Genomic DNA, 24,616 nt, shown 5'->3' on the forward strand with positions numbered 1-24,616 from the left:
TCGGGTGCATTTTGGCAAACTCCAGGCAGGCTGCCATGGGCTTTTTACTAAGGAAAGGCTTACGCCTGGCCACTAAACCACACAGGCCTGATTGGTGGATTGCTCCAGAGATGGTTGTCCATCTGAAAGGTTTTCCTCTCTCCACAGAGAAATGCTGTAGCTCTAACAGTAACTATCAGGTTCTTGATCACCTACCTGACTAGGCCCTTTACCCCATTCAATCAGTTTAGACGGCCGGACAGCTCTAGGAAGAGTCCTGGTGGTTCTGAACTTCTTCCATTTACAGATGATGAAGGCCACTTTGCTCATTCGGACATTCAAATCAAGAGATATTTTTCTGTACCCTTCCACAGATTTGTGTCTCAAGACAATCCTGTCTACAGGTCTACAGACAATTCTTTTTACTTCATGCTTGATTTCTGCTGTGACATGCACTGTCAAGTGTGGGACCTTATCTTATATAGACAGATGTGTGCATTTCCAAATCATGTCCAATCAATTTGCCATAAGTTGACTCCAATTAAGCTGTTGGAACATCTCAATGATGATCAAGGAGAACAATATGCACCTGAGCTCAATTTTGAGTACATGGCTTGTGTACATGTAATTTCTGACTTTTTTATTTTGAATACATTTTCAAAAATCTCTCAAAACCTTTTTTTTATGATGTCATTATGGGGTATTGTGTGTAGAATTTTGAGTGGAAAAATTATTCCATTCTGAAATAAGGTTGTAACATAACAAAATGAGGAAAAAGTGAAGCGCTGGGAATACTTTTAGGATGCACTGTGAATGCAAAAATGCAGCAAAATAGCTTTGTAGAAGTTGTTTTCCAATTTATTTCCCCAAAAGCAGAAAAGAAAAGAAAAGCAGCTCATTACATCAAGGTAAAAAAACAAACAATATATTGAACATGGGTATTGGATATCCGCCCACCCTTGTTATAGATAAGCCTGTGTTTTTATTGAATCCAAGCAAAACATGTTTAATTAGGTTCCCAAAGTAAACTTCAGTGTCATAGATCATTTTGAATCAATCATTGGTCTTTAAATGGAAAACGGAATGCAGTCTGAACAAACACGTTGTATGCTTATAATGCAGGGATTTTATTTAAAAAGACCACAAGTCAGCACTAGATTTTTAAAAGGCCACATATGGGGTGTATTCCGTTAGTGCACTTTTCTCTGTGTTTTATTGTGAATGGGGATTCACCCTATGCAACTGGAGGGCCAATTGGAAGTGTCAAAAACACCTAGATCGGCCAGTTCGCTGCCAATAAAAGCATTGACACATTGCTGGTAAAATTGTAGCTGTCTTCATCGCGTTTTGAGGCTTTTTTTTACCAATGCCATACACACTGAGCGATTTTTGCCCATCCAATCGCTTTTAAAGGGGGTAAACGGCTTTCCATAGCAGGATGTTAAGGAAAGCCATCCACCCCACTGCTCATCTGGCCGGCAATGATGTGGGTGCGCACATCAGTGCTCACGGTTCGTCACCAGGCCTACACACTGGGAGGATTTTAAACCGAAAGCAGCTCAAATGATAAAAGAGAGCTGCTTTCAGCTCAAAATCACCCAGTGTGTATGGGCCTTAAGGGGGGATGATTTATTGTCATGTTGTGAACAGAAACAGATGGCACGTTGACAGCTTCAGCTGGTGGCAATTTTATTAGCTCACTTTTTAAATGAATGGGGTTTGAGTTGGGAAAACGACATCCAAGATGAAATGGCATAAAGACATTCAGTAACAGCACAATTGTAGGGAGGTCTTGAAAGGATACATTTGGTTCTGCACAGAGATTACACTACAATCTAAATTAGCTGCTAGATCAGGGGTGGGGAACCTTTCTGGGGCCAGGGGGGAAAATGCCTCGGGGGCCATATATAAAAAAAAAATGCTTACAAATTGCCCTGTGGCAGCCGTCCCACGCTCCGGCGGCTGCCACAGTTTATGAGTCTGTGTGGTCCGGCGGCTTTGAAGGGAGTCAAGTACAGGGGAAATCTCGCAAGAGGGCAGTAGCTCTCGCGAGATTTCCCCTGTACTTGGCTCCCTGTAAAACTGCCGGGAGGGTGGGCGGGCCACACAGACCGGCTGCAGGGGCTGTATATGGCCCGCGGGCCGGAGGTTCCCCACACTGTGCTAGATGTATAGGTATATGTATTAACCAGAGTTTTATCAAAGCCAATGATCAGTTGATTCAAAGTGCAAGAGCAGGGCCAGATACAGGTTTGTAAACTAGTTTGTGTGGCTTATTTCAATAACATGGTGCTACTCACTGCACCCATTATGCACAGAGACTTCATATTAATGTTATGTTCCAATGTATACCCAGTATACCATATAGTACTTCCATTGTGAAACACAGAAACCCCATATTAATATTATGCCTGAGTGCCACTCCAGCATGCCACACAGAGTCCACTATATTAATATTATGTTCCAGTGTGCCCAAGTTAGCCAAACATTGCCCCCCCTGGGATGACCTATGGTGACCTATAGTGGCCCTTATATTAATAGTTTGGCCTAGTGCCCACCCATTGAGCCCCACAGTGCCTCTGTGTAGTGAATACAGAGTGACCTTGTAGCGTCATACTTAAGGGACTCCGGAGCTTCTCTGTATGCACTGTGCTGTGCATGGAGCTGCACTGCCATAAAAACTCTGTCCTAGAACATTTACCACTGTGTAAATGACATTGGTAATTGTCGAGTCAGACCCTGCGTGGATGATACCTGTGTGTCTGTGTGGGGGGCCTTGGACCTTCACAATTGCCTGTTATCAGTGGCAGCTCCAAAGGAGGCGCTGCAGCACAGTTCACAATTCAAATCGGGGAGCCGCTCCAACTGCCAGTGAGTCTGTTTGGAATGGCAGTTGCTGTGCCTCACCTATCTGAATATTGAGCATTAAGCAGCATTGCCCTCATTCCGATATACTAGAAATAGACTGCGCTGAACAGTCTGTTTCTACTTTTAATCCTGATGCCCTGGGGCCCTGTATCGGGATTGAGTCTGGAGCAAATGTGGGTGCACATGGTACAATTTGCACTAATTTGCTATTGATTTGACTATAAAGTGCAAATCCCACTGTGTGTTGACACCAGAACACTGGGAAAAATTGCAGGCTATAAATACAGGTATCCATTAATTAACATTATTTTTACAAAAATAATGTGAACAGGGTTGTTTTCAAACCCTTTTTGCGTTATTTTAGTATCACCGGAATGTTTTTAATGGGCTTTTGGAGCAGTTTAATAAAAATTTTTTTTTTTAGTAACCAGATCGCATTCCCATTATAAGTATGTCTATAGTGTGTAGCAAGTTACTGCTGGTTCCCCCTCCTTTGGGACCAAACCTTTGCCTTCCTCACCTCCTACAGATGGTGCCGCTGTCATTCAGCGGGGATCGCCAACCGCCAGCCCCCGCCAGCCGCCTAAAGCTGATACTCGTGCGACCCCTTCCGACGTAGCTCCCTGTCGGTCCCCGTCGTTGTCCGCTGGCCCCCGCCGCAAGCCCCGGCGCTGGCTGAGAGTTGCTCCATCTGTACTGGCTGAGAGGCGCTCCATCTGAGAGGTGCTCCATCAGCTCCCTTTGTCCTCCCGCCCCCTCCCCTCGCTGCACTCTCTGACCGCTACCATTTACAACTGTGTTCATCAGACAATGTACCATGTCCAGTGTCATTTCCTTCTATGCCTAGCCTCAGCCGGGCTGTGAGCTATGAGTGGATCTTGTCTTTTCTCTTCTACATAAAGGGCCTGATTCAGACCCTTTCACAGGGCTACAAATGTGCAGCCCTGCCGATTATTGGGAGACCATGCATGCTCAGTGTTCATGGTGCACATGTGCGTAATCCCTGCAAACCAAGCAAGAGATGGCTTGTCATCACTGGCCATTTGCAACAAAATTGACAGGTGGATGGCATGTGGGTGGCACCACAGCATTTTCTGGGAGTGCCGCTGGAAAACACAGCAGCACCCAGCGATCAGATCTGAATCAGGCCCAAAGTGACTCACATATTACAGATCTGGTTTTGAGGCATATTTATTATACACAATTTATGGGAAATCACCAAAAAAATTGGGATACCCTTAAAATGTAAGTATGCCCTGAAATATTATAGGGTTGCTTCAGCAGATATCTTTGCTACAGTATTTGATGTGCTTTTCCTTTTTCACATGGCAATAGCGATGGTGTCAGCCATGGCTGTCTATATGGGCTCTGGATCCCTCCCTCACTGATGCATGCGCTGTCTAATGACCACACATGTGCAGTAGGTCAGCAGCATAAATTAAAGTGATCCCTGAGGCACTTTCTTTAGTTTCCACATTACTGGGATGGACTCCTATCAGGGTACCTGACCGTGGATGTGATTTTTAATACATCTGGGAAAATGTATTATTTATTTTTTAAATATTCTGTTTATTGAGTCTAAACTTCAATAAACAGCAAATAGGCTCCTTAATGTTGTATCTTTTTTTTAATACACTTTTTTTCAGCGTTATTCCCCATAGTGGGGCAGATGTATTAAGCCTGGTGAAGAGATAAACTGGAGATAAAGTGGAAGGATATAACGCACCAGCCAATCAGATCCCAACTGTCATATTTCAAACACAGCTGATTGGCTGGTGCGTTATCTCTTCCATGTTATCTCCACTTTATCTCCAGTTTATCTCTTCTCCAGGCTTAATACATCTGCCCCAGTGTCCCCTATGCTGCCGCCAGGCCGGTGGTGTGACAGGTAAATCCAACTGCCGTTGAGGTGAAAACATTCTGAGATGTAGTGGCATCAAAACCACAAAAAATGGACTAAGGGGAGCAGTAATCTTGCACAAGACTAGTATGGTGTTTACATGCTAATTACCTGACATGCACTCGTCATGTTGCTCTCTCACAGTAAGTATGTACAGTAATAGGCAGCTGCAGGACCTGCTTTCAGTTATACCTTAGTATTGTCACAGTGAACTAGTAATTAACTCGCCTACTGTTGAATATTTCATCTTCATTGCTGTACTCTAGAATAAGTGGATAATGGACTATATCATTATGTTAATAAACAATGAGAAAAACCTTTAGGCGCTGAATCAACCACTAGAACCTTAGCAGCTGTACCTGGAGGCCACTCTTCTCTGTATGAGTCAGTACAAGCAAACAGCACCAGCGAGACAGATCAGGTAACTAAAGAGCAATAATTTATTCCATAAATAAAGAGCTGTGCCTGTTAATCTCATATAACTAATAGTTTATATATTCACATTAAGAATATATGAAACATACACACATCCAAATAAAATATGCTTATATGTCTGAAAGAGTTAACCCCTCAAAAGCACAGTTACAGTGGGGGCAAGGGGTGCCACTGCTATGGGGCCCAGTGATTTAGGGGGCCTGGACCGAGGCTATAAAGTTGCATACTAATTGCCCAGACGTGAATTGTGTGTGTCAGTACCGACTACTGCATTGGAAGATGCAGTTCCACTTGCCCTGGAAAGCAGGGTTAGGGTACTCAGAAACTGCCAAACCCACTAGGAAACCATCTAACCTTGGTTTGGTACTTTAACTTTCTATATATTTCTATTTGTGTTAATAATAACTACTGTAGGTGCTAACGGTCATACTCACTAGTTTATTTACAATGGCTGCAAACTGTGCAGTGCACACAGGCCCACAAGGACAGCCTGAAAGGACAGTCCTGCAGCCATGTTTTTAATACTTATCACTCCGGACTCTCATATTGGCGGCAACAGTGGTAATTGTGTATTATCACGGCGCCCGATTTTCGACTACGTACGCAAATATAGTGAAATCGCATCGCATGCCATGCCATTTTTGTATGGCATGTGATGCGATTTTAACTGTTATAATGGCATTTAATGTATTATAGCATTAAATGACATATAGGGCGGTATTCAATGAGCCTGATTCGCCATGTATTTATGGCGAATTTGTGCTTTTTGGCGAATTTTGGACTAAAACGGTGAATCACCCTATTCAATGACCACATGGCGAATACATTTGAAAGTTTTTTTCGCCATGATTCACCGAGTAGCAATCGCTATCTTTTTATGGAGAAGTGGAATGTGAACTTTTAAATGTTTTTTACATTTGGTGTAAAAAAATCAGGAATTTTATTCTGAGGAGGGGCATGCTATTTTTATTCATGTGCTGTAAGCACATGAATATATATTTAATAAAAAAAAAAATATATATATATATATTTTTTTTTTTACACAGCAGCCAGCAGGGGGCGCCGGAGCCGAGCCGCTCATTACATATTCATATATTCACTGCACCCGATCGTTACGATCGGGTCTAGTGAATATACGGTCCCCTGCTGGCACCCCCGGGGGGGCAGCCTGTGCTGCCTGGCACCCGGGGAGCCTACCTCCCCCCCACAAACGTTCTGGGGCAGGCAGAGAGACTTCCATCTCTCTGCCTGCCACCGTCCTCAGGCTCCCTGCGGCATTCGCCGCAGGAGCTCATATTCGCCGGTCAGGGGCTCGCTGCCCCTGACTCGTTGAATACCGGAGCCGGAGAGGCTCCGGAACGTGGCGAATGTGCAGCGAATCCAAAAAAGGATTCGCTGCACCTCGCAGGTATTCTCATTAAATACCGCCCATAATGTCATTTATTTACGCCCACCCCCCAGTATCGCCGTCATCCCGAAGCATGGCGAGTGGCGGTGGGACGCGTCTGGCCGACCTTTTCACATCCCCACTATCCACGTCGGCGTGGAATTTACTTTATATAGTGTGGTGAGCGTAGCGAGCCACCGAGCCCAAAGCAAGGACCCGCGTATTATGTTACATGTATTACGCGTCCCCTCGCTGGGTTTGCTGCGCTCGCCACGCTTCGGGTTCGGTGGCTCGCTGTGCTCCCCACACTATATAATATCAACTCCACGCTGACGTGGATAGTGGGGTTAGGAAAAGGTCGGGCGGACGTGTTCCGCCGCCCCTCGCGGGGCTTGCTGCACTTGCCACGCTTTGGGATGACGTGGATAGTGGGGGGGGAGGGCCTAAATAAATGACATTATATGTCATTTAATGGTATAGCACATTAAATGCCATTATTATATGTGCAATCATAACTGATATCTCATCGCATCGCATGCCATACAATAATGGCATGCGATGCGATGCAATTTTTTATCGCATCCCATTTTTTAAATGTATTCACTGACAGAGAGCAGTGAATATATTACATAGGAAAATCGCATCGCATGCCATACAATAATGCCATGCGATGCGATTTCACTACCCTGAATAGCCCACTACGCACCGTGATAATACACAAGTACCCACAAAGTCACTAGGAAAATAGCGCTGCAGCCATTATTGCAGTAAGAAATAACTGGGGAAATGGCCACCTTGACATTTTCCCAGAGTCCTGCTCATGCTCGCTAGTTACTGGCATAGCGCTAGGGACTCCTAGTGACCCTAGTGCTCAGAAACTACTCCACTGCCAGCTAAAGAGGAAGGGGCCCAGATGGAGACTTCACATGGGCCCAGGGGCGTAACTATGAATTGGGCGCCCCCCCCCCGCCATTAATGGGGGGGCGCCCCCTCCCCCCCCTCCGCAGCACCCCCCATCCCCTACCCGCAGCCTTACCTGTCTTGCTGCCGCTGGTCCCGGCTCCCTTGCTGGCTTCATTCTTCTGCTATGGAGACGGACCAACACAAAATGTCCGCCCCCATACAGCAGACAGTTTCAGAGAACTGTCTGCTATATGGGGCGGACATTTTATTGTGGTCCGTCTCACTAGCAGAAGAACTGAAGACAGGTAAGGCTGCGGGCGGCGGATTGGCGGGCTATGGGCGGGCGGGCGGCAAGCGGTGGATGGGCGGATGAGAGGGTGCTAACTATAGCAACGCAGCCCCCCGGCGCCCCCACATGCACAGCGCCCCCCCGCGACCGCGGGGGCTGCGGTGCTATAGTTACGCCACTGCATGGGCCCCTCCTCTCTTAATATGCCTCTGGTCCTTACTTTTGTCAATTACTTTAAACTAGATTATATTTTGCGAAGCGTGGCGCGCCATTAAAGGGATATTTCTATGTTTCTTTAGTAGCGATACATTTTGTGAACTTTTGATTACTACTACTAATAACATTGCTGCCTGCAATACTAGATTTCCTGTTTTCAACTATTCACTGTGATATTTCTTCTCACTCAGCACAATATATATGATACTTATGCAATAAATTCCAAATGCAATTTGACCTGGTGTGATTTCTTCCTTTCATGATCATTTCTTGCTAAAAGTTATTTTAAAAGATTTTGTTGTTTTTTTTAAACCGTTTAATGACACAGATCCCAGGGTTCAGGCAAGCTTTGTTGTATCCTGCCCGGGTTCCCACAAGGATTTGCTGAGAGTCGACAGTGGAGGCTAATGAGCAGAAAATCACTGTCCTTGCCCAGAAATTCCTTGGTGGTCCCCTCTGGCTGCAGTGAAGAATCCTAAGAATATGAAGATTTGATTTATAATGCAGGGCAGTGGGAGATGAGAGCTTGAAAGGGGACTTTCCCACAGGATTTGGGAGGGTAGGCATCTATGCTAAAGTTTCTTGTGGGAGCTGTGTTCTGAGAAGAGGTTCTTTTTATACTGTAGAATGGTTGTTACATTTAGATTAGCCAACTCTTTATTTGGCTTTATTTCTTTGTTTAGCTTTGGGGTTCTTTTAAGCTAATGTTAATGTTCCCAATTCATAAAGTTAATCACCTAAAATGTTTTTTGTCTTTTAACAATTCTGAAGTATAAGCCCTATCTGTAGCTATCTATGATGCTTTTAGCCTGGCAAACGATTTCACAGACATCAATTGTCCCTTTGGGATACACTGTACCTTTCCTAGTGTCTGTAGTGGGAACCTTTGTAATGTAAGTTGTTTGTTTATACTTTTTAATAAAAAAAATGGTCGGTAACGGTAGAGCCCTGCACTGAAATTGTCTTATCCAGGAAGACAGAATGGAACTTAGGCCCTTATTCAGATCTGATCGCAGTACAAATTTGTTCTCAAAATGGGCAGAACCATTTGCACTGCAGGTGGGGCAGATGTAACATGTGCAGAGAGAGTTAGATTTGGGTGGTATTTTGTTTCTATGCAGGGTAAATACTGGCTGCTTTATTCTTACACTGCAATTCAGATTTCAGTTTCAACACACCCCACTCAAATTTAGCTCTCTCTGCATATGTTACATCAGCCCCACCTGCAGTGCACATGGTTTTGCCCATTTTGAGAACAAATTTGTACTGCGATCAGATCTGAATAAGGGCCCTAGGCCTGATTCAGACCTTCTTGCTAGGCTGCATATATTTGGAGCCTAGCGAGCAGGTTAATGCTGCCTGGGCCAAAGCACAGAGAAACATGAAAAACTAGTGTCAACCTTTTCATGTGTTGACTATATTCATGTCGACCTTTTGCTTGTGTGTCGGCCTTATGTCACTGTTGGCCTAGAGTATGTGGACCATTTTTAGGCTTCAACCTACTCACTATTGATCATTAGTGGTCGACCTAGGGAATGTCAACCTAGACATGGTCTACCATTTATCCCAGAACCGTGTAGCTTAACTTGATGATCGTTGCTGATATTTTGCAAGTGTAATAGCGTATGATTTGTCAATTCTGTTTTTTTACCGGTGTTGCCTAAACAAAACCTTACATTCCACATCACAGTCTCCAAAAATTCTGCACTTTTGACAAATTGTACCCTATTTACTTTGGCTCTTTGAATATGAGGAATACTTTGATTATATGTTTATGTGTTTGTTTTCTAGATATTAATGTGATTAGTAAAATTGTTCTAAACACAATATTCAGGGACAGTGCTTTACTTTTTTTAAATGAATTAACTCATTATACCAATATTTTGTAGTTTTGCCAGACGCTTGCGCTGTGTGTGTGTGTGTGATTTTTGGATTTAGAGCTATATTATCATATTGTCTGCGCAGTTCACACTTTAATGCATGGGTGCTCATTTATGTTATAAAGTCAAAATACCCTTTTCATTGCTGGACAAATGCTAAAACACTATGGTGGGTATTCAATCCCAGCCGATATTTCCATCCTATTCAATATTCCGAGAGTCAGAAAGTCCACGCATCGATGAAAACGGACGCCAACAGTCAAAAACGGCTGCGGATTTGACAACACAGATTCAACTTTTAACAAAGTCGAATCTGCAAAGGCGTACCTTGGCCGTTTTCAGGTGGGATTAATTACTGATGGACGATAATTCTGCTAGATTGAATACCCCTCTGAAAGATATCTTTACTAATATTGCTATGTGACTTCACTCGGACCCCTGACAAACATGCAAATGCTGACAATATAGTTAGGTTTGACTGCATGGTCAGACGCCAGGGGGATCTTTTTCAACCCGCGGAAGCGCTCAACGTTAATGACATAGGGCATGCACGGGCCGTTCGTACAAAGGATCCTGCGAAGGGATCCATTGCTGGCTGCCCGCAGAGTGATTGACACCCGGGGGCAGTAACTCAGCATTTTCTGGGAGTGTCCCAGAAAATGCAGGCATTCCCCAGACGTTGGGAGGCAGGGCCGCTGATGTCATCAGGGGCCTCCTTCTTCCCATGACCATTGCAGCGCTGAGTTAGTCTAGACTTACTCAGCGCTGCGATGAGAGGGGAAAAACAATAGATGATGAGTCATTTTTAATGGTTTTTCCCTCAGCATGGCTGTGGATCGCATTCGTAGCCATGCACATGGGTGGGGGGAATGTGGTCGCTGTGGCAGTGGGGTGGTGTTTACGTGATCACTGGGCTCTGAAATCTCACTGCCCAGTGATCAGGTCTGAATTGGGCCCATAGTTTATACACTACGCACAATAATATTGATACAATTCTCATGCATATCATTTCGTAAAATCACATAGTGTGTAACCATATTAACTCAGGATAGGGTCCCCTTAGTTGGTCCCATGGACCTCCCTCTCTCAACCCAGAAAGGAGGGTAAGCCTTCCGGAATGCTGGCCATCGGTGGGGGGGATCCATTGGACCAAATGATGCGTATTGTGTCATTGTAGCACCGCCCCAAGCTGTGCAATGCCTGAAATACCGTTATTGCATGGCAAGGGCGTGGCCATGAGGTTGCGATCATGCTGGACATGCCCCCGAAACTTGATGTTTCCATGTAGCCCCGCCCTACCCTGCCCCTTTCCATCCATTTAGTCCCATCTCCCAGAGAGGGCAGCAAAAAAGTAGGCAACATGTATTAACGAATAGCTCCATGACCCAATAAAAATACTGTAGATGTATCATCATAACTGCATGACAAAGTCCAGCCGCCTAGCTGGCCACACAGTAAAAATTTATGTAATAAAATTGTATTTATAATTTCCTATCAAAATAATGTGCTTTCAGTATTTAACACATTGAAGCGGAAAGTGCAGGATATTTGCAGGACCATATGGTATTGGCCCCACCCACACAGCACCAGACACACTTCTTCACTTTTCATAGAAGCCTATATGGCATATCGCATGTTGCAAGTCAGTATGCTGGAGAACAGTGGTGGCACTGAGTAGTGGCGAATGGTATGTGAAACCGAAAAGGGGGAGTGTATTTGCAGAAAGGGGTTTGGCCTCACAGATGTTTTCAGTGACAGGTCACGGGTGCTGCAGGCTACACTGTACCACCTGCATCTCTATCATTGCAGAGGACACAGCATTTTTGTGTCACCACCTGGAAGGGTGACACCCAGGTTGTAATGTTGTAATTACTGTTTCTGTAAATCTATCTTTCATAAGAGGAAGACCCAGAAGGGTTATACTGTGCATTTAAGCTTAGTTATGACTCCATGAATGAATTATGTACCATTAATTATGATGGAGGCTTGATGTATGCACTTACGGTACTTAATAAACCCTGTCTACATATCATCTCAGAGTCTTTCATCCTCATGGTCTGTATGTCTAGCATATCAACATTATCTATGTATATAATAAGCCATACAATATGTATTTCCCATTGCCTGTCTTGTTGTGTATTTCAGATCCATGTCACCCAAATCCCTGTCATAATGGCGGAAAGTGTGAAATCAGTGAAGCATATCGCGGTGATACATTCATCGGCTATATCTGCAAATGTGCGCATGGCTTCAATGGAATTCACTGCCAGCATAGTAAGTAGCTGTAAATAGCTGTAAATAAAGTTTTTAAAAAATCATTGCATAAATAGGTAAAATGTGTTTGTGTTTTTATATACAGTATATATTGTTTTTTTATATAGTAGTCAATTTGAAGAACATTGGGCATGATTCTGAATTAGGAAAAAAGTGATAAAGAGCAACTGTGCAATTTTGTAAAACCATACCTTCCCAGTTTTGGCCCATAGGTAATCAGGACATGACATGCCAAAGGCATGGGGCCTTGCGCGGTGTGAGTATTGCAGCGGTGATCATAGGGTCGCTCATCTGCGGGACACTGTGACCCGTGGGTGGGACAGCAGGTGGAGTTAATATAACATATGCAGAGAGAGTTAAGGTGGCCATACACTAAAGTGACTTCTCCAAGGGGAGAAGTTGCTTGTGATCGCCTTTGAACCAACTGGGAACCTCATGGGATGCAGGGACTGCATACGATACACTGTATGCCGTTCTTTTGCATATGATGGATCATATGCGATTCCCCAGCCAGGCCTGCCAGGACTTCTTGATTAATCTAAAGCTTTTGACAGAGTGCCTCATAAAAGGTTATTAATAAAACTAGGTTACTTAAGGTTAGGTGATAAAATTTGTAATTGGTTAAAAACTGGTTGCACAATCAGGGACAGAGAGTTGTGGTAAATGGCATACATTCCAGCTGGGGTAAAGTCCAAAGTGGAGTCCCACAAGGTTCAAAATTGGGACCTAACTTGATTAATATATTCATTAATGATATACTGTAAGTAGTGACATAGTGAGTAAGATTGCTACATTTGCGGACAATACGAAATTGAGTAAGGAAATTAACTTAGGAGAGGATGTGGCTACAATACAAAGTGAAGTAATGAAACTGGAAATGTAGGCGGAAAGGTGGAATATACAGTTTAACATTGATAAATGTAAAGTATTTAATTATGGGAACAAAAATAAACAAGGTTCTTATAGGCTAAATGGAGTTATTATAGGGAATTCTGCTGTAGAGAATGACTTGGGGGTCATCATAGATGAAAAATTGACAAATGTCGACATTCACACAATAACGTGAATAACCTCATGTTGACCTTTTCATGCAATTGACCATTGTCATGGCAAACTTTTAATGTGTCATCCTATTGTCTGCGTCGACCTTGTGCATGTTGAACTTTTTCATAATTTGAGCATGTGCCTGTCGACAATTCATGGTTGACCTTTTATTATTAGATACTGTCAACCCTATAATCCACATACAACTCAAAGTATGATCATGTGAGTTGTTACAACAAACTGTAGGCACATAAAGTATTCTGCTTGCTGCTTCATGCTCCTGCATAGTCTCACACATTATAATGCAAGTTGTAGGGCTCCATTTCTGTGGAGTTTTTTTGTTCTTTCTGGCATCCATGTGGTTTCATCCAGGTGTCCCAATCTTACCCCACAGTCTAAACTCTAAAGGAATCCATTAAAGTTAATTGATTTGTTAACAGATTGGCCCTGTTGTTTGTCTGTGGCGGGAAAACTGCATGGTGAGCTCTACCGGGGCTGTGACTCATAAGCTAATTAAGTGTTAAATACTTTTATATTTATGTAATGCATCTAATTCATTTTTATTATGATATGTCGTTCACAGAATCTCCTCATACTAATACTATAAGAAAAGTAGAAGATTTAACCACTTCGGTGGTATGCCGGGAAATTTTCTGGGCTGAGCCGCCCTACAGGAGGGGCTCTCCTGGAAATTTTACGGGCATACCACTGATAGGGAGGCATGAGCCAGTGGTGCCTCCAGCTGTGCACCACTGTCACAGCACCTTTAGGTGCACCCCTAGGAGTTTGGGTGCACAAATCCCCTGGACCTCCCTGAGCTGGGCCTGCCTCCTGGTCACTACTGCGAATGGCAGCGGGTGCAGCAGCAGGGGAGCCCCGGGACTTGGGCGGGTGGGGTGTCGTGCCTGGCCACTGCAGCGGCTGCCCTTGAGTGGTGAGTATTTCTGGGGCAGGAAAAACCTGCCCTGGTAGGTTTGTCCTGTCCCAGCAAAACCCACCACTCAAAGGATTAAGCACTAAATGACCATCACGACATGTAGACCTTATTTCTTTTTTTTACTCTTTAAGAAGTACTATACATTATTTTTGTTTAATTACAGATGCCTCCTTATACACTTTGGTTCAGTGACGTTAAACAGATCCTCTCACCGTCTTTATATGTGTGTAAAAGTAGTTCCTGTGTGGTGAATGTGTCTTTAATACTGTGAGCGTCTTTTTGCTGCATCGGTGATGCAAATAAAACACAAAAATGAAATGGAAAGATGGTACACTACTCATTTTGGAGCAGACCAGTCACTCCCAAAGTTCCACATTGTATGGTGTACCCAAAGCCTGTCTCTGGTGTCATTTACTTGGAGTGCCGCCGTCCCACTGGCTATAGTTAAAGCACCGCTCACCCGCTGCTTTTATGGAAGGCACCCGACATTAACTATATTGGATTGCTACTTGCTTTGTAAGCCTTATTTCTGAGTGCCTCCTCAAGGAAAATTATATATATATATATAAAATAATGCAGTCCCCAATATAAATTATATAGCTATTGTTGCCAAAGAGTTAAGTGTCGATTTCTGATATCTAGTTGTCAGTGGGTGGGGCTTTATTGCTTGTATTACACAAATGTTGATAACAAATTCTGAAGTGGCAATACACTCACCAAATACTGTAAAAAGGATGACATCATAATCCACCACACAGGTATTTTATAATGGCTCCATACTGTACTATATGTGTGTTTATAGTACACACCAACTGTATAATTCATCTCTTAAATTGTGTAAATCTAATGAAATTGTGTCACTGCAATGCTGCCTTATTGCATGGCATTATAGGTTATGTCTATTCATACTTGCCTCTGCTTCTGTGTCCGGAGACTCCTGTATTTTAGTGAGCTCTCCCTCACTCCTGGAAAATTAGAACAATCTCCAGAACCACAGCCACTTCCCCAGCGATGCGTTGCACAGTGAACTGGGTCATTAAGTCACGCTGTGTAATGTGTGTGATGTGACAGGGGTGGAGCCATACCCCCCTTAAACCTCAAATGTCCCATTTGGACCTTGAAGCGAGGACTGCTTTAAAGGGGAGGAATATAATAATGTGGACAAGTATAGAGTGTTTATTTCGTTCAGCATTTTTATAAAGCCCAATACAGTAAAGGATTAGAATAAAGCCATTGGTTTTTGTGTTCCTAACACATTAAATACAAATACACAGTCCTTTGCACATTTCTGAACACAAAATGGCCTATAAAATTGCATAACGAGCATTTTTTATTCAGATGATAGTTGATGTATAGCTGTAAGAATAGCAAGTATTGGTACTGTACATCTGGTATATAGTAGTACAGTGCATATGTATATACATACTTTACTTTTGGAATAACTGCAACTCATCTAGCATCTGTCTCTAGTGTTTTTATGAGATCTACTTCTTATCTGAGTTTTAATTGGTTCCAAGCCACAATCTTTCTCCTAAGCATGTCTTTCTTCCCTAATGACCACCGACCCCCTTATGTATGTCCTCTTTTGTGGGTGTTTCTGCTACCTGCATTCTGTCTTAATAGAAATAAGTATGTACAGTTGACAGATATAATCATTTAAGATTCATAAGGTGAGGAGCCAGAGAACCAGAGATTATTACAGTATGCCTTTGGGTTGTTTTCCCCTGCAGCAAAGATACTTCGGGAACAGGATGTTGCCAAATTATTCATTGCCAATAAACCATGCTATGTTGTAAGCACAAGTATCTACAGTAACTTCGGTGCCCTATGGTACAGAAATAGAAAAACAAAATATAAACCATCTCATCATTCTTTGCGTCTTCCCTCAGTTGTATAGGTTCACTGCATATCCTACAGACATTTTCATATCTCTTTATCTCAACTACACTAGAGAATACGTGACTGCTGGTGTAATCCTGTAACTAATTATGTCTGTTCTAAATAATCAATAGGGTGAAGGGGGCCGAACAGTACTGCAGAACACAGTTTTTCTAATCAGACAGCAGTACATACAGCAGTGATAAAGATCACATTACATTATTCATTGACATTTTTAGATAATTAAATCTTCTGTGAGTGTGGAATGGCTGGGGGCTAGTTAAAAAAAAAAAAAAAGAGCCAATTTTATTGACGTTTGTGTGCAGCAATCGGTGAAGGACGGTTAGGGTTGCCACAATTTGCTAAATCCAAGCGTAAACATGTGGTAAGGCAAGGGTGGTTTAATAGAGAAGAGGGCCTGTGTGCAGGCTTCGTGTGGGCGCGTTCCTCTCTGTCAGCAGTCGACTGGCTTTTTGTTAGCGCCTGCTGCACAATTCTCCAGGAAAATGGTGTCTGGCAATGTGGGACTCCAGAGACTTAATAATAATGGGTGCAGGGTGTCCTGTGCCGGCCTATATAAACCCAAGGGCTAATATGCACAGCATACCTTGAACCCATTATCAATACGCCAATGCGTGCAGTGAGATGGCAGCAATTTCAGATGTGGGAAATGGAGAAACAGTTGAGAAGAACAAATACAGGAACTGTTTGCAAGTCCAAAAAAAGTCTCATCTAGAAGGTTTAGCAACTGCTCAAGCACCTTAGCAAACATACGCACCCTAGGATATTTTTGGACAGTTTTGAGTCGGACTTATCGTGGTCATTTCAGTCTGTCCTTAAACAATGTGTCCTCATACAGCTGATGTCTATACGGCGTGAGATACATAGGCGCTGATTCAAACCTATCCGGCCTTTATGATTTGGCCACCGCGCATGCACTTTTGTCCTTGGCAGGGGGCTCGCAGCTTGATTAATAGGCAGGGGGCATGCCCACTAAAATGGTGGGCGTGCCCATAGAAACACTGGGAGGGCCCGGCCAAACGTAGGGCTCCTTTGCCTGCTTGGGTCGGGTGCATGACATCAGGGGCTACGGTCATTAGATCTACACCAACTAGGTCGACAAGCATTAGGTCGAAATGGGCTAGGTGCACAGTCAAAAGATCGACATGGGGTTTTTCACTGTTTTTTGAGCCGACATGTGCCGACAGGCGGTATTTCATGCCCTACCATACACTAGGGTGTGGTGGGAGAATAAAATAGTGTGCCTGAAGCATTGCGAGCGAAGCGTGCGATGCGATGCACTTCAAACTGTGTCCATGTCGACTGTGTCGAGATTCAGGTAAAAAAAGTAAAAAACCCCATGTCGACCATTTGACTGTCGACCTAGCCCATGTTGACCTAATGTAATTTCAACCTAGACCCATGTCGACCTTGACCCATGTCGACCTTAACCCATGTCAACCTTGCTGCATGTCGACCTAGTAGTGTTGACCCAATGCTTGACGACCTAGTTGTTGTATACCAAACGATCCACACCTGACATTAGCACCCACCCCAATTTTGCTTCAAACCCAGCAGCCTTCGAGTGACTCCTGGGTAACCATCAAATTATTTTTCCTCTTTGCGGGCGCTAGGGAACGGATGTGTACCTGGAATCGGAGAGGGTGACATGCGTTTGACGGTGCAGCGTTCACCTGTTTGCTGGATTCCGAACCCATACAGCCCAGCGGGCCGGTCTGAATCGGGCCCATAGTAACATAGTAAGTAAGGGCCTTATTCTGGTTGGTGCGGTCCGTTCCGAATTCTTTCAGAGCTGACCGAACGCCACGCTGTGCGGACATTGTAAGAACAAACACCCACAGGTCGTCTGCATTCGGTCGGACTCAGTCTCTAAGAATAGGGTGTGTTTTCGGACAACATCCAAACCGTGCGTGTGCGGTGGGACCACAAAGATTCTGCACGGTCTTACAGCGTCCGAACGGAAAGCTGCCCGTACGCACCGATGCGGTGTATTAACGCAAACATCACTACTGTAATCGGAACTCATACATCTGCCACATGACACACTTATGCAATTAGGCAACCTCATAAAAAAGGGATTGTTTTTAATTGTAATCAATTAATTCCTAATTTATACTTAAACACATTACTACCACTTTAGATTAACCCTTACATCATGTGAAGTGCTATTCATTCATTGTTGCCCCTTTACCTATGTTTTATGTATGCATATTATCCCCTTCCCGACATTTGACGTACATTTACGTCATGGTCGGGATGTACTTCCCGACACATGGCATAAATGTACGTCATGCCATTAAACTGTCACCGCGTCTATAGACGCGGTGACAGAGGGATGATGTCTGCTGTCCCTGACAGCAGACATCTTCCCTCATTGCCCATCTTCCCTCATTGCCCAGGGGGGGCAGCGATGCCCCCACCCATCGGTGATCGCTGTGATTGGCTGTTCAATGTGAACAGCCAATTACAGCGTTTTCTGTGTACCGGCGAATAACGTCGCTCGGTGACACAGGGATCGGTGGTGATTGGTGCTGTTAAGTACAGCACCAATCACCACCGGGTGTAAAGGTGTCACTGGTGGTCACCCCACCTCACCCCACCTGCCCCCAAAGGCTGTGATTGGTCCGTCGGACCGACGGACCAATCACAGCCATTACACCACACAGAAAATAACGGAGACAGCCCTGCAGCCGCCATTCCGGTCAGGAACAGCGTGCAGAGCGGTCTCCGTGCCCATCTGTGCCCTTATACTGACCTGATCAGCGTTGGTGGCATCCGTGCTGCCAGCTGCTGGTGCTTCCTGGTTGCTGTGGTTGCTTTTGCTTCCTGGCTGCTTGTGCTGCTGCTGCTGCAGCGTCATTGTGTCAGAGATATATATTGTGTGATATAATTTTGTATCTGCTGCCCCCTGCTGCCCCCCTTTTGTGCTGATCAGTATAAACTAACTGATCAGCAACTTTTTTGGGGTGCAGGTTTTTTTTTTTATATATATACCCTGTCAGGTTGCACCCAAATTTGTGTGCCTGCTGCCCCTAACTGCTAATCAGTGTTGCATCACTGATCAGCGGTTTTTTTTTTATTTTGAGGGTGCTGTGGGGTTTTTTTTTTTATTTTTTTTACACCCACGGTGCTTTTGTGGGTGTCCTGTGCCCGCTGAGCGCTGATCAGTGACGGACGTTACTGACCAACATCTGTGCTCAATTTTTGGCGCAGGAGCTTTTTTTTTTTTAACTTACATGTGTTAAAGCACTACATACACACTACATACCCCCCGTGTTGAAATAAAGTTTGTACCCCCCCCTACACTATACACGTGTTGAAACACTACACTTAAAAATAATAAAAATGTCCCAATCATCGCAAAGACTGTTTTCAGCGGAGGAGGCATATGCCCTTATTGCCTCTGACACTGACACAGCCAGTGAAGTAAGCGATGAATTTGTATTCGTCTTAAGCTCCTCTTCCTCCTCTAGTGATGAGGGACCCCCTCAAAGACGCCCCCGTAGAGCAGCTGAGACTCCCCCCCCAATGATTGATCTCGTATGGACCCCACCACCAGACAATTTTGAGCCCCAGGTTCCTGAGTTTTTGGCCAACCCAGGAATCCAATTTGATACTACAGGTCTCAAAGAAATTGACTTTTTCAAAGTCTTTTTCTCTGATGATTTTATAAATTTAATGGTGGACCAAAGTAATTTATATGCCCAGCAGTTTATTGCCCAAAACCCCACGTCATCATTTGCTAGGTGGACCCCTGTAGATGCAGTAGAGATGATGACGTTTTGGGGTCTGGTGTTACATATGGGCATAGTTAAAAAGCCAGAAATTAGGCAATATTGGAGTACAGATGTTCTGTACAGCACCCCACTTCATCGTATGGCCATGACCTGGACTCGTTTTGAGACGATCCTTAAATTTTTGCATTACAACGATAATGCACAGTGCCCACCCAGAGATGATCCCACCTTTGACCGGCTATTCAAAGTCAGGCCGGTCATTGATCATTTCAGCGCCAAATTTGCTGAGATGTACATCCCCCAAAAATTCATTTGTGTAGACGAGTCACTTATACATTTTAAAGGAAGGGTTAAATTCCGCCAGTACCTTCCCAATAAGAGGGCAAGGTATGGCATAAAAATGTATAAGCTGTGCGAAAGTACCTCAGGGTACACCCACAGGTTTAGGGTATATGAAGGGAAGGACACAAGAATTGAACCGCCAGAATGCCCCCCCTCCCTCGTAGGTGTTAGTGGAAAGATTGTCTGGGATTTAGTGCACCCCTTCCTAGATAAGGGTTATCACCTCTATGTGGATAACTTTTACACCAGCATCCCCCTGTTTAAGGCCCTTGGTTCAAGAGGTACAGCAGCTTGCGGTACTGTGCGCAAGAACCAAAGAGGCCTCCCAAAAACGCACGTTGCCCAATTACTGAGAAAGGGTGAAAGCAGGGCAATATGCACCGAAAATATGTTGTTGGTCAAATATAAGGACAAGAGGGATGTCCTTATACTGACAACAATTCACGGAGACAGTACCACCTCCGTCCCTGTACGAGGTACCAGTACCCACACCTCAAAACCTATTTGTATCCTAGATTACAATAAGTACATGGGCGGAGTGGATCTTTCAGATCAGGTACTGAAGCCGTACAGTGCCCTGCGGAAAACAAAAATATGGTATAAGAAGCTGGCCGTGTATATCATCCAGATGGCACTGTATAACGCTTACGTACTATTCCGTTCTACCAGCCAGACGGGGACATTTATGCACTTTCAAGAGGAAGTCATAAAGGGCCTAATATTTGGGAACCAGCAGGCAGAGGGCCCCAGTACTTCTAGTACTGGCCCCAGTACTTCTAGTACTGGCCCCCGTATTGTATCAGGGCAGCATTTTCCTAACGAAATCCCCTCCACTGGAAAAAAGGGCAGGACACAAAAAAGGTGCAAAGTTTGCTATAAAAAGGGAATACGAAAGCAAACTATTTTCCACTGTGAAACTTGCCCCGACAAACCCGGCCTATGTATGAAGGAGTGCTTTAAAATATACCACACATTTATGGATTATTAGGTTCATCATTTCACCGTGCTTCGGGGGTCTTGCTAATGCGACATAGCACCCACCATTCATTCCACCAGAATGTGTGCTGCAAAATCCAAATATCACTCCTTCCCTTCTGAGTCCTGCCATGCACCCAAATGCTATTTTTTGGTCACATATGAGGCATTGCCGTACTCGGGAGAAATTGGGGCACAGATTTTGGGGTGCTTTGTCTCCTTCATTCCTTGTGAAAATGAAAAATTTTGAGCCAGAACTGCATTTTTGTGTAAAAAATGTAATTTTTCATTTTCACAGCCCAGTTGTACCACAATTGGTGAAACCCCTGGGGGTTTGAAATGTAAACTTTTATTAGGAAAGAGAAAGATTTGTCATATGGTGGTGCACCATTTATAAGAACTGGAGTCATAAAATATACCTTTTATTGGTTATCATTAAAAAGGAACGCGAAATATGACAAACAAACATATAACATGTACACAAGTGGGAACAGTGTGTTTCAAAGGCACGTGTGAGTTCGAAGAGCAATTACCTTAATTAATTTATATTGGTATCACCTTATAATATTCCTTTCCATCATGTGTAAATTATTTAAGGAGAAGGTGTTGATACTTTATCTGTCGAAGTTTGGTGTGTGCTGGAATACAGTTTCTGCAGCCTTAAAAGTGGCTACTATTTAGTTAACAGTGTTACAATGTAGCATATAACTGGTAATAAATTGTTTATAACAGACTGAGTAATTTATTGGGTATCAGAGTTTTTGGCAATTAGCACAATGATTTCTACTTCTGAGCCAAATATATCACAGTCTATGGTATAATAGGCGTATTAAATTTATTACTGAAGACTAATGAGTTAATTGGTCAAGTAACCGTTTCTTGGTACTGTGCCCGATTGGTGTTACTTCTATGCCAATTATAAATTTGTCCAAAATAGATAAGGGCTATATGTCCTTCAGCTAGTATGATATTAGTTCTAGCGAGGCTGTATAGTCACCTTAGCTAAATGTATACTATTCTGTAATATACTCCCTATGCGGGAGATAAATGCTGTGTTGAACACTGTCGGACACAGTCAGTCTCTCCCTGTGCCGCCGACAGCTTCTGCTGATCGTGCTACGGCTGACAGGGGGACTGCCGTTACTTGGGTCCGAAGTAGCTGGGCTAACAAGCGAGCATTCACTGTGCAGGGACAAATGCCGCTACTGAGTTAACCGTCAGTCAAGCGAGCATTCCCTGTGCAGGGACAAATGCCGCTACTCAGTTAGCCGTCAGTCAAACGTCCTGCCCCGTACCGCTGTCAGCTATTGTTGCTGTCACTGTGGTCTTGGGGGGATTTGAGACTGTTAGGCTGCCATTACATTAGAGTCCTTAAAAGGACTAATAAATACATTGACACACACACAACAATTCGAGAGGGTATCGCTCAAATGAACGTGCGCACGGCTGAGTCGGCCGGCGTACGCTTCGCAGGTCTTCCTCAGGGCAACCAGTATAGGTGCCCAGGACAGGCTTATAAGGTAGTTCTCATTTTGAATTGACCAATTGTCCAAGGGTTTGAAATGTACACTATACCCCTAGATGAATTCCCTGAGGGGTGTAGTTTGCAAAATGGGGTCACTTGTGGGTGGGTTCCACTGTATTGGTGCTTCGGGGGTCTTGCTAATGCGACATAGCACCCACCATTCATTCCACCAGAATGTGTGCTGCAAAATCCAAATATCACTCCTTCCCTTCTGAGTCCTGCCATGCACCCAAATGGTATTTTTTGGTCACATATGAGGCATTGCCGTACTCGGGAGAAATTGCGGCACAGATTTTGGGGTGCTTTGTCTCCTTCATTCCTTGTGAAAATGAAAAATTTTGAGCCAGAACTGCATTTTTGTGTAAAAAAATGTAATTTTTCATTTTCACAGCCCAGTTGTACCAAAATTGGTGAAACCCCTGGGGGTTTGAAATGTACACTATACCCCTAGATGAATTCCCTGAGGGGTGTAGTTTGCAAAATGGGGTCACTTGTGGGGGGGTTCCTAACTTTTAGCATCTTATGGTGCCTAGAAACCTACATGGTGCCTAAAAATAATCTCATAAAAAGGAGGCTCCAAAATCAAGTAGGTGCTCCTTCTATTATGAAGCCTGTGGTTTGGTCAACGTGCAGACTAGGGCCACATATAGGATATTTATGAAAACAAAAGAATTGGGGGAATCAATTTTTAGTCACATTTCTCTAGTAAAATCTACTGTGTTCCTTAGAAAAATGTATTAAAATTGAAAATCTGCAAAAAAAATGAAATTTTGAAATTTCACCTACACTTTGTTTTAATTCCTGTGAAACACCTAAAGGGTTAACAAACTTCCAAAATGCTGTTTTGAATACTGGGGTGCAGTTTTTGAAATGGCATCATTTATGGGGGTGTCTCACATACAAGTCCCTCAAAGTCACATCAGAACTGAACTGGTCCCTAAAAAAATTAGTGTTTGAAATTTTCTTGAAAATTTGAGAATTTGCTATTCATATTTTAAGCCTCCTAGTGTCCAAAAAAATTAAAAGGAGGTTGAAATAATGATGGAAACATAAAGTATACATATGGTCTATGTTAGTTATTAACTATTTTGAGTGGTATGATTATTTGTCTCACAAGCAGAAAATTTAACATTTTGCAAATTGCAAAATTTTCAATTTTTTTACGACATATTGGTATTTTTCACAAAAAAACACAGACTGTATCGACCAAAATTAACCACTTACTTGAAGTACAATGTGTCACGAGAAAACAATCTCAAAATCACTGGGATAAGTAAAAGCAAAAAAAAGTTATCCCCACTTAAGTGATACATGTCAGATTTGAAAAAAAGGGCTCTGTCAGGAAGGCAAAAACAGGCTGCGGTGGTAAGGGGTTATATAATAATTACACGTCAAATGCAATATTCTACAATGTGCTAATTATTACTAACACATACTAAAGCTCACTTACCTACAGTTATAAGCAAAGGGTACCCACATTTGTGGTGCCTTCGGTTGGAATGTTTTGGTTGGTTCCCCTGTTGCTCTCTTTCTGCTACCATTACTGGCTGCTGTTCTTGAAGTGTTGGTCCTATACTTTTCTTGTGAAGCCACCTGATGTGTTCCTAATGATTCTGATGTGGCTATGTATGAAATGTCTTCAATTTTGTACATATTTTATATCATTTACAATTATTATTATGTTCCCTTTATTTTTTGCCATGTGCCAAATAACATGCTAAAAAGTTCTTATGTTTTTTTCAAATGTAATACATTTTTATTTTACCCCCAAATGTGTGCTGTTATCGCTGAATGTAAAAGTGACATGTACATTTATATTAGTGTTACACATTTCTGTCCATTGCTTGCAGTGTAAATGTGTGTAAAATAGCAACAATGCAGTCGTGTTTGCAGCATATATTTGTGTATTTAGTAATGGGCCATTTAGCCAGCAATGATTCCAATTGAAGCTATGAAAAGAGTGTTATGAATCACTAATGAGTAGAGGAGTGGATTGTATTGTGTTCAGCTGAGAGTGCTTCAGGTG

At 43.4% G+C, this 24,616-nt stretch overlaps 1 protein-coding gene across 5 annotated transcripts in view; it reads left to right on the forward strand.

The window, feature by feature from the left end:
- The window catches only part of EDIL3 (EGF like and discoidin domains 3), a 510,230-nt gene that overhangs the window by 220,711 nt on the left and 264,903 nt on the right, over nt 1–24,616 (forward strand). For 3 of the 5 annotated variants that reach the window (XM_083151829.1, XM_083151828.1, XM_083151830.1), the window contains one exon: nt 12,003–12,131. The exons of the other annotated variants lie outside the window; for them this stretch is intronic. In XM_083151829.1, coding sequence (XP_083007955.1) covers nt 12,003–12,131 — 129 coding nt within the window. The remainder of the gene's footprint in view (nt 1–12,002; nt 12,132–24,616) is intronic. 5 annotated transcript variants of the gene reach the window in all.

Source organism: Crinia signifera, chromosome 1, assembly GCF_055691185.1.
Source record: "Crinia signifera chromosome 1, ASM5569118v1, whole genome shotgun sequence".
NCBI classification, from domain to species: domain Eukaryota; kingdom Metazoa; phylum Chordata; class Amphibia; order Anura; family Myobatrachidae; genus Crinia; species Crinia signifera.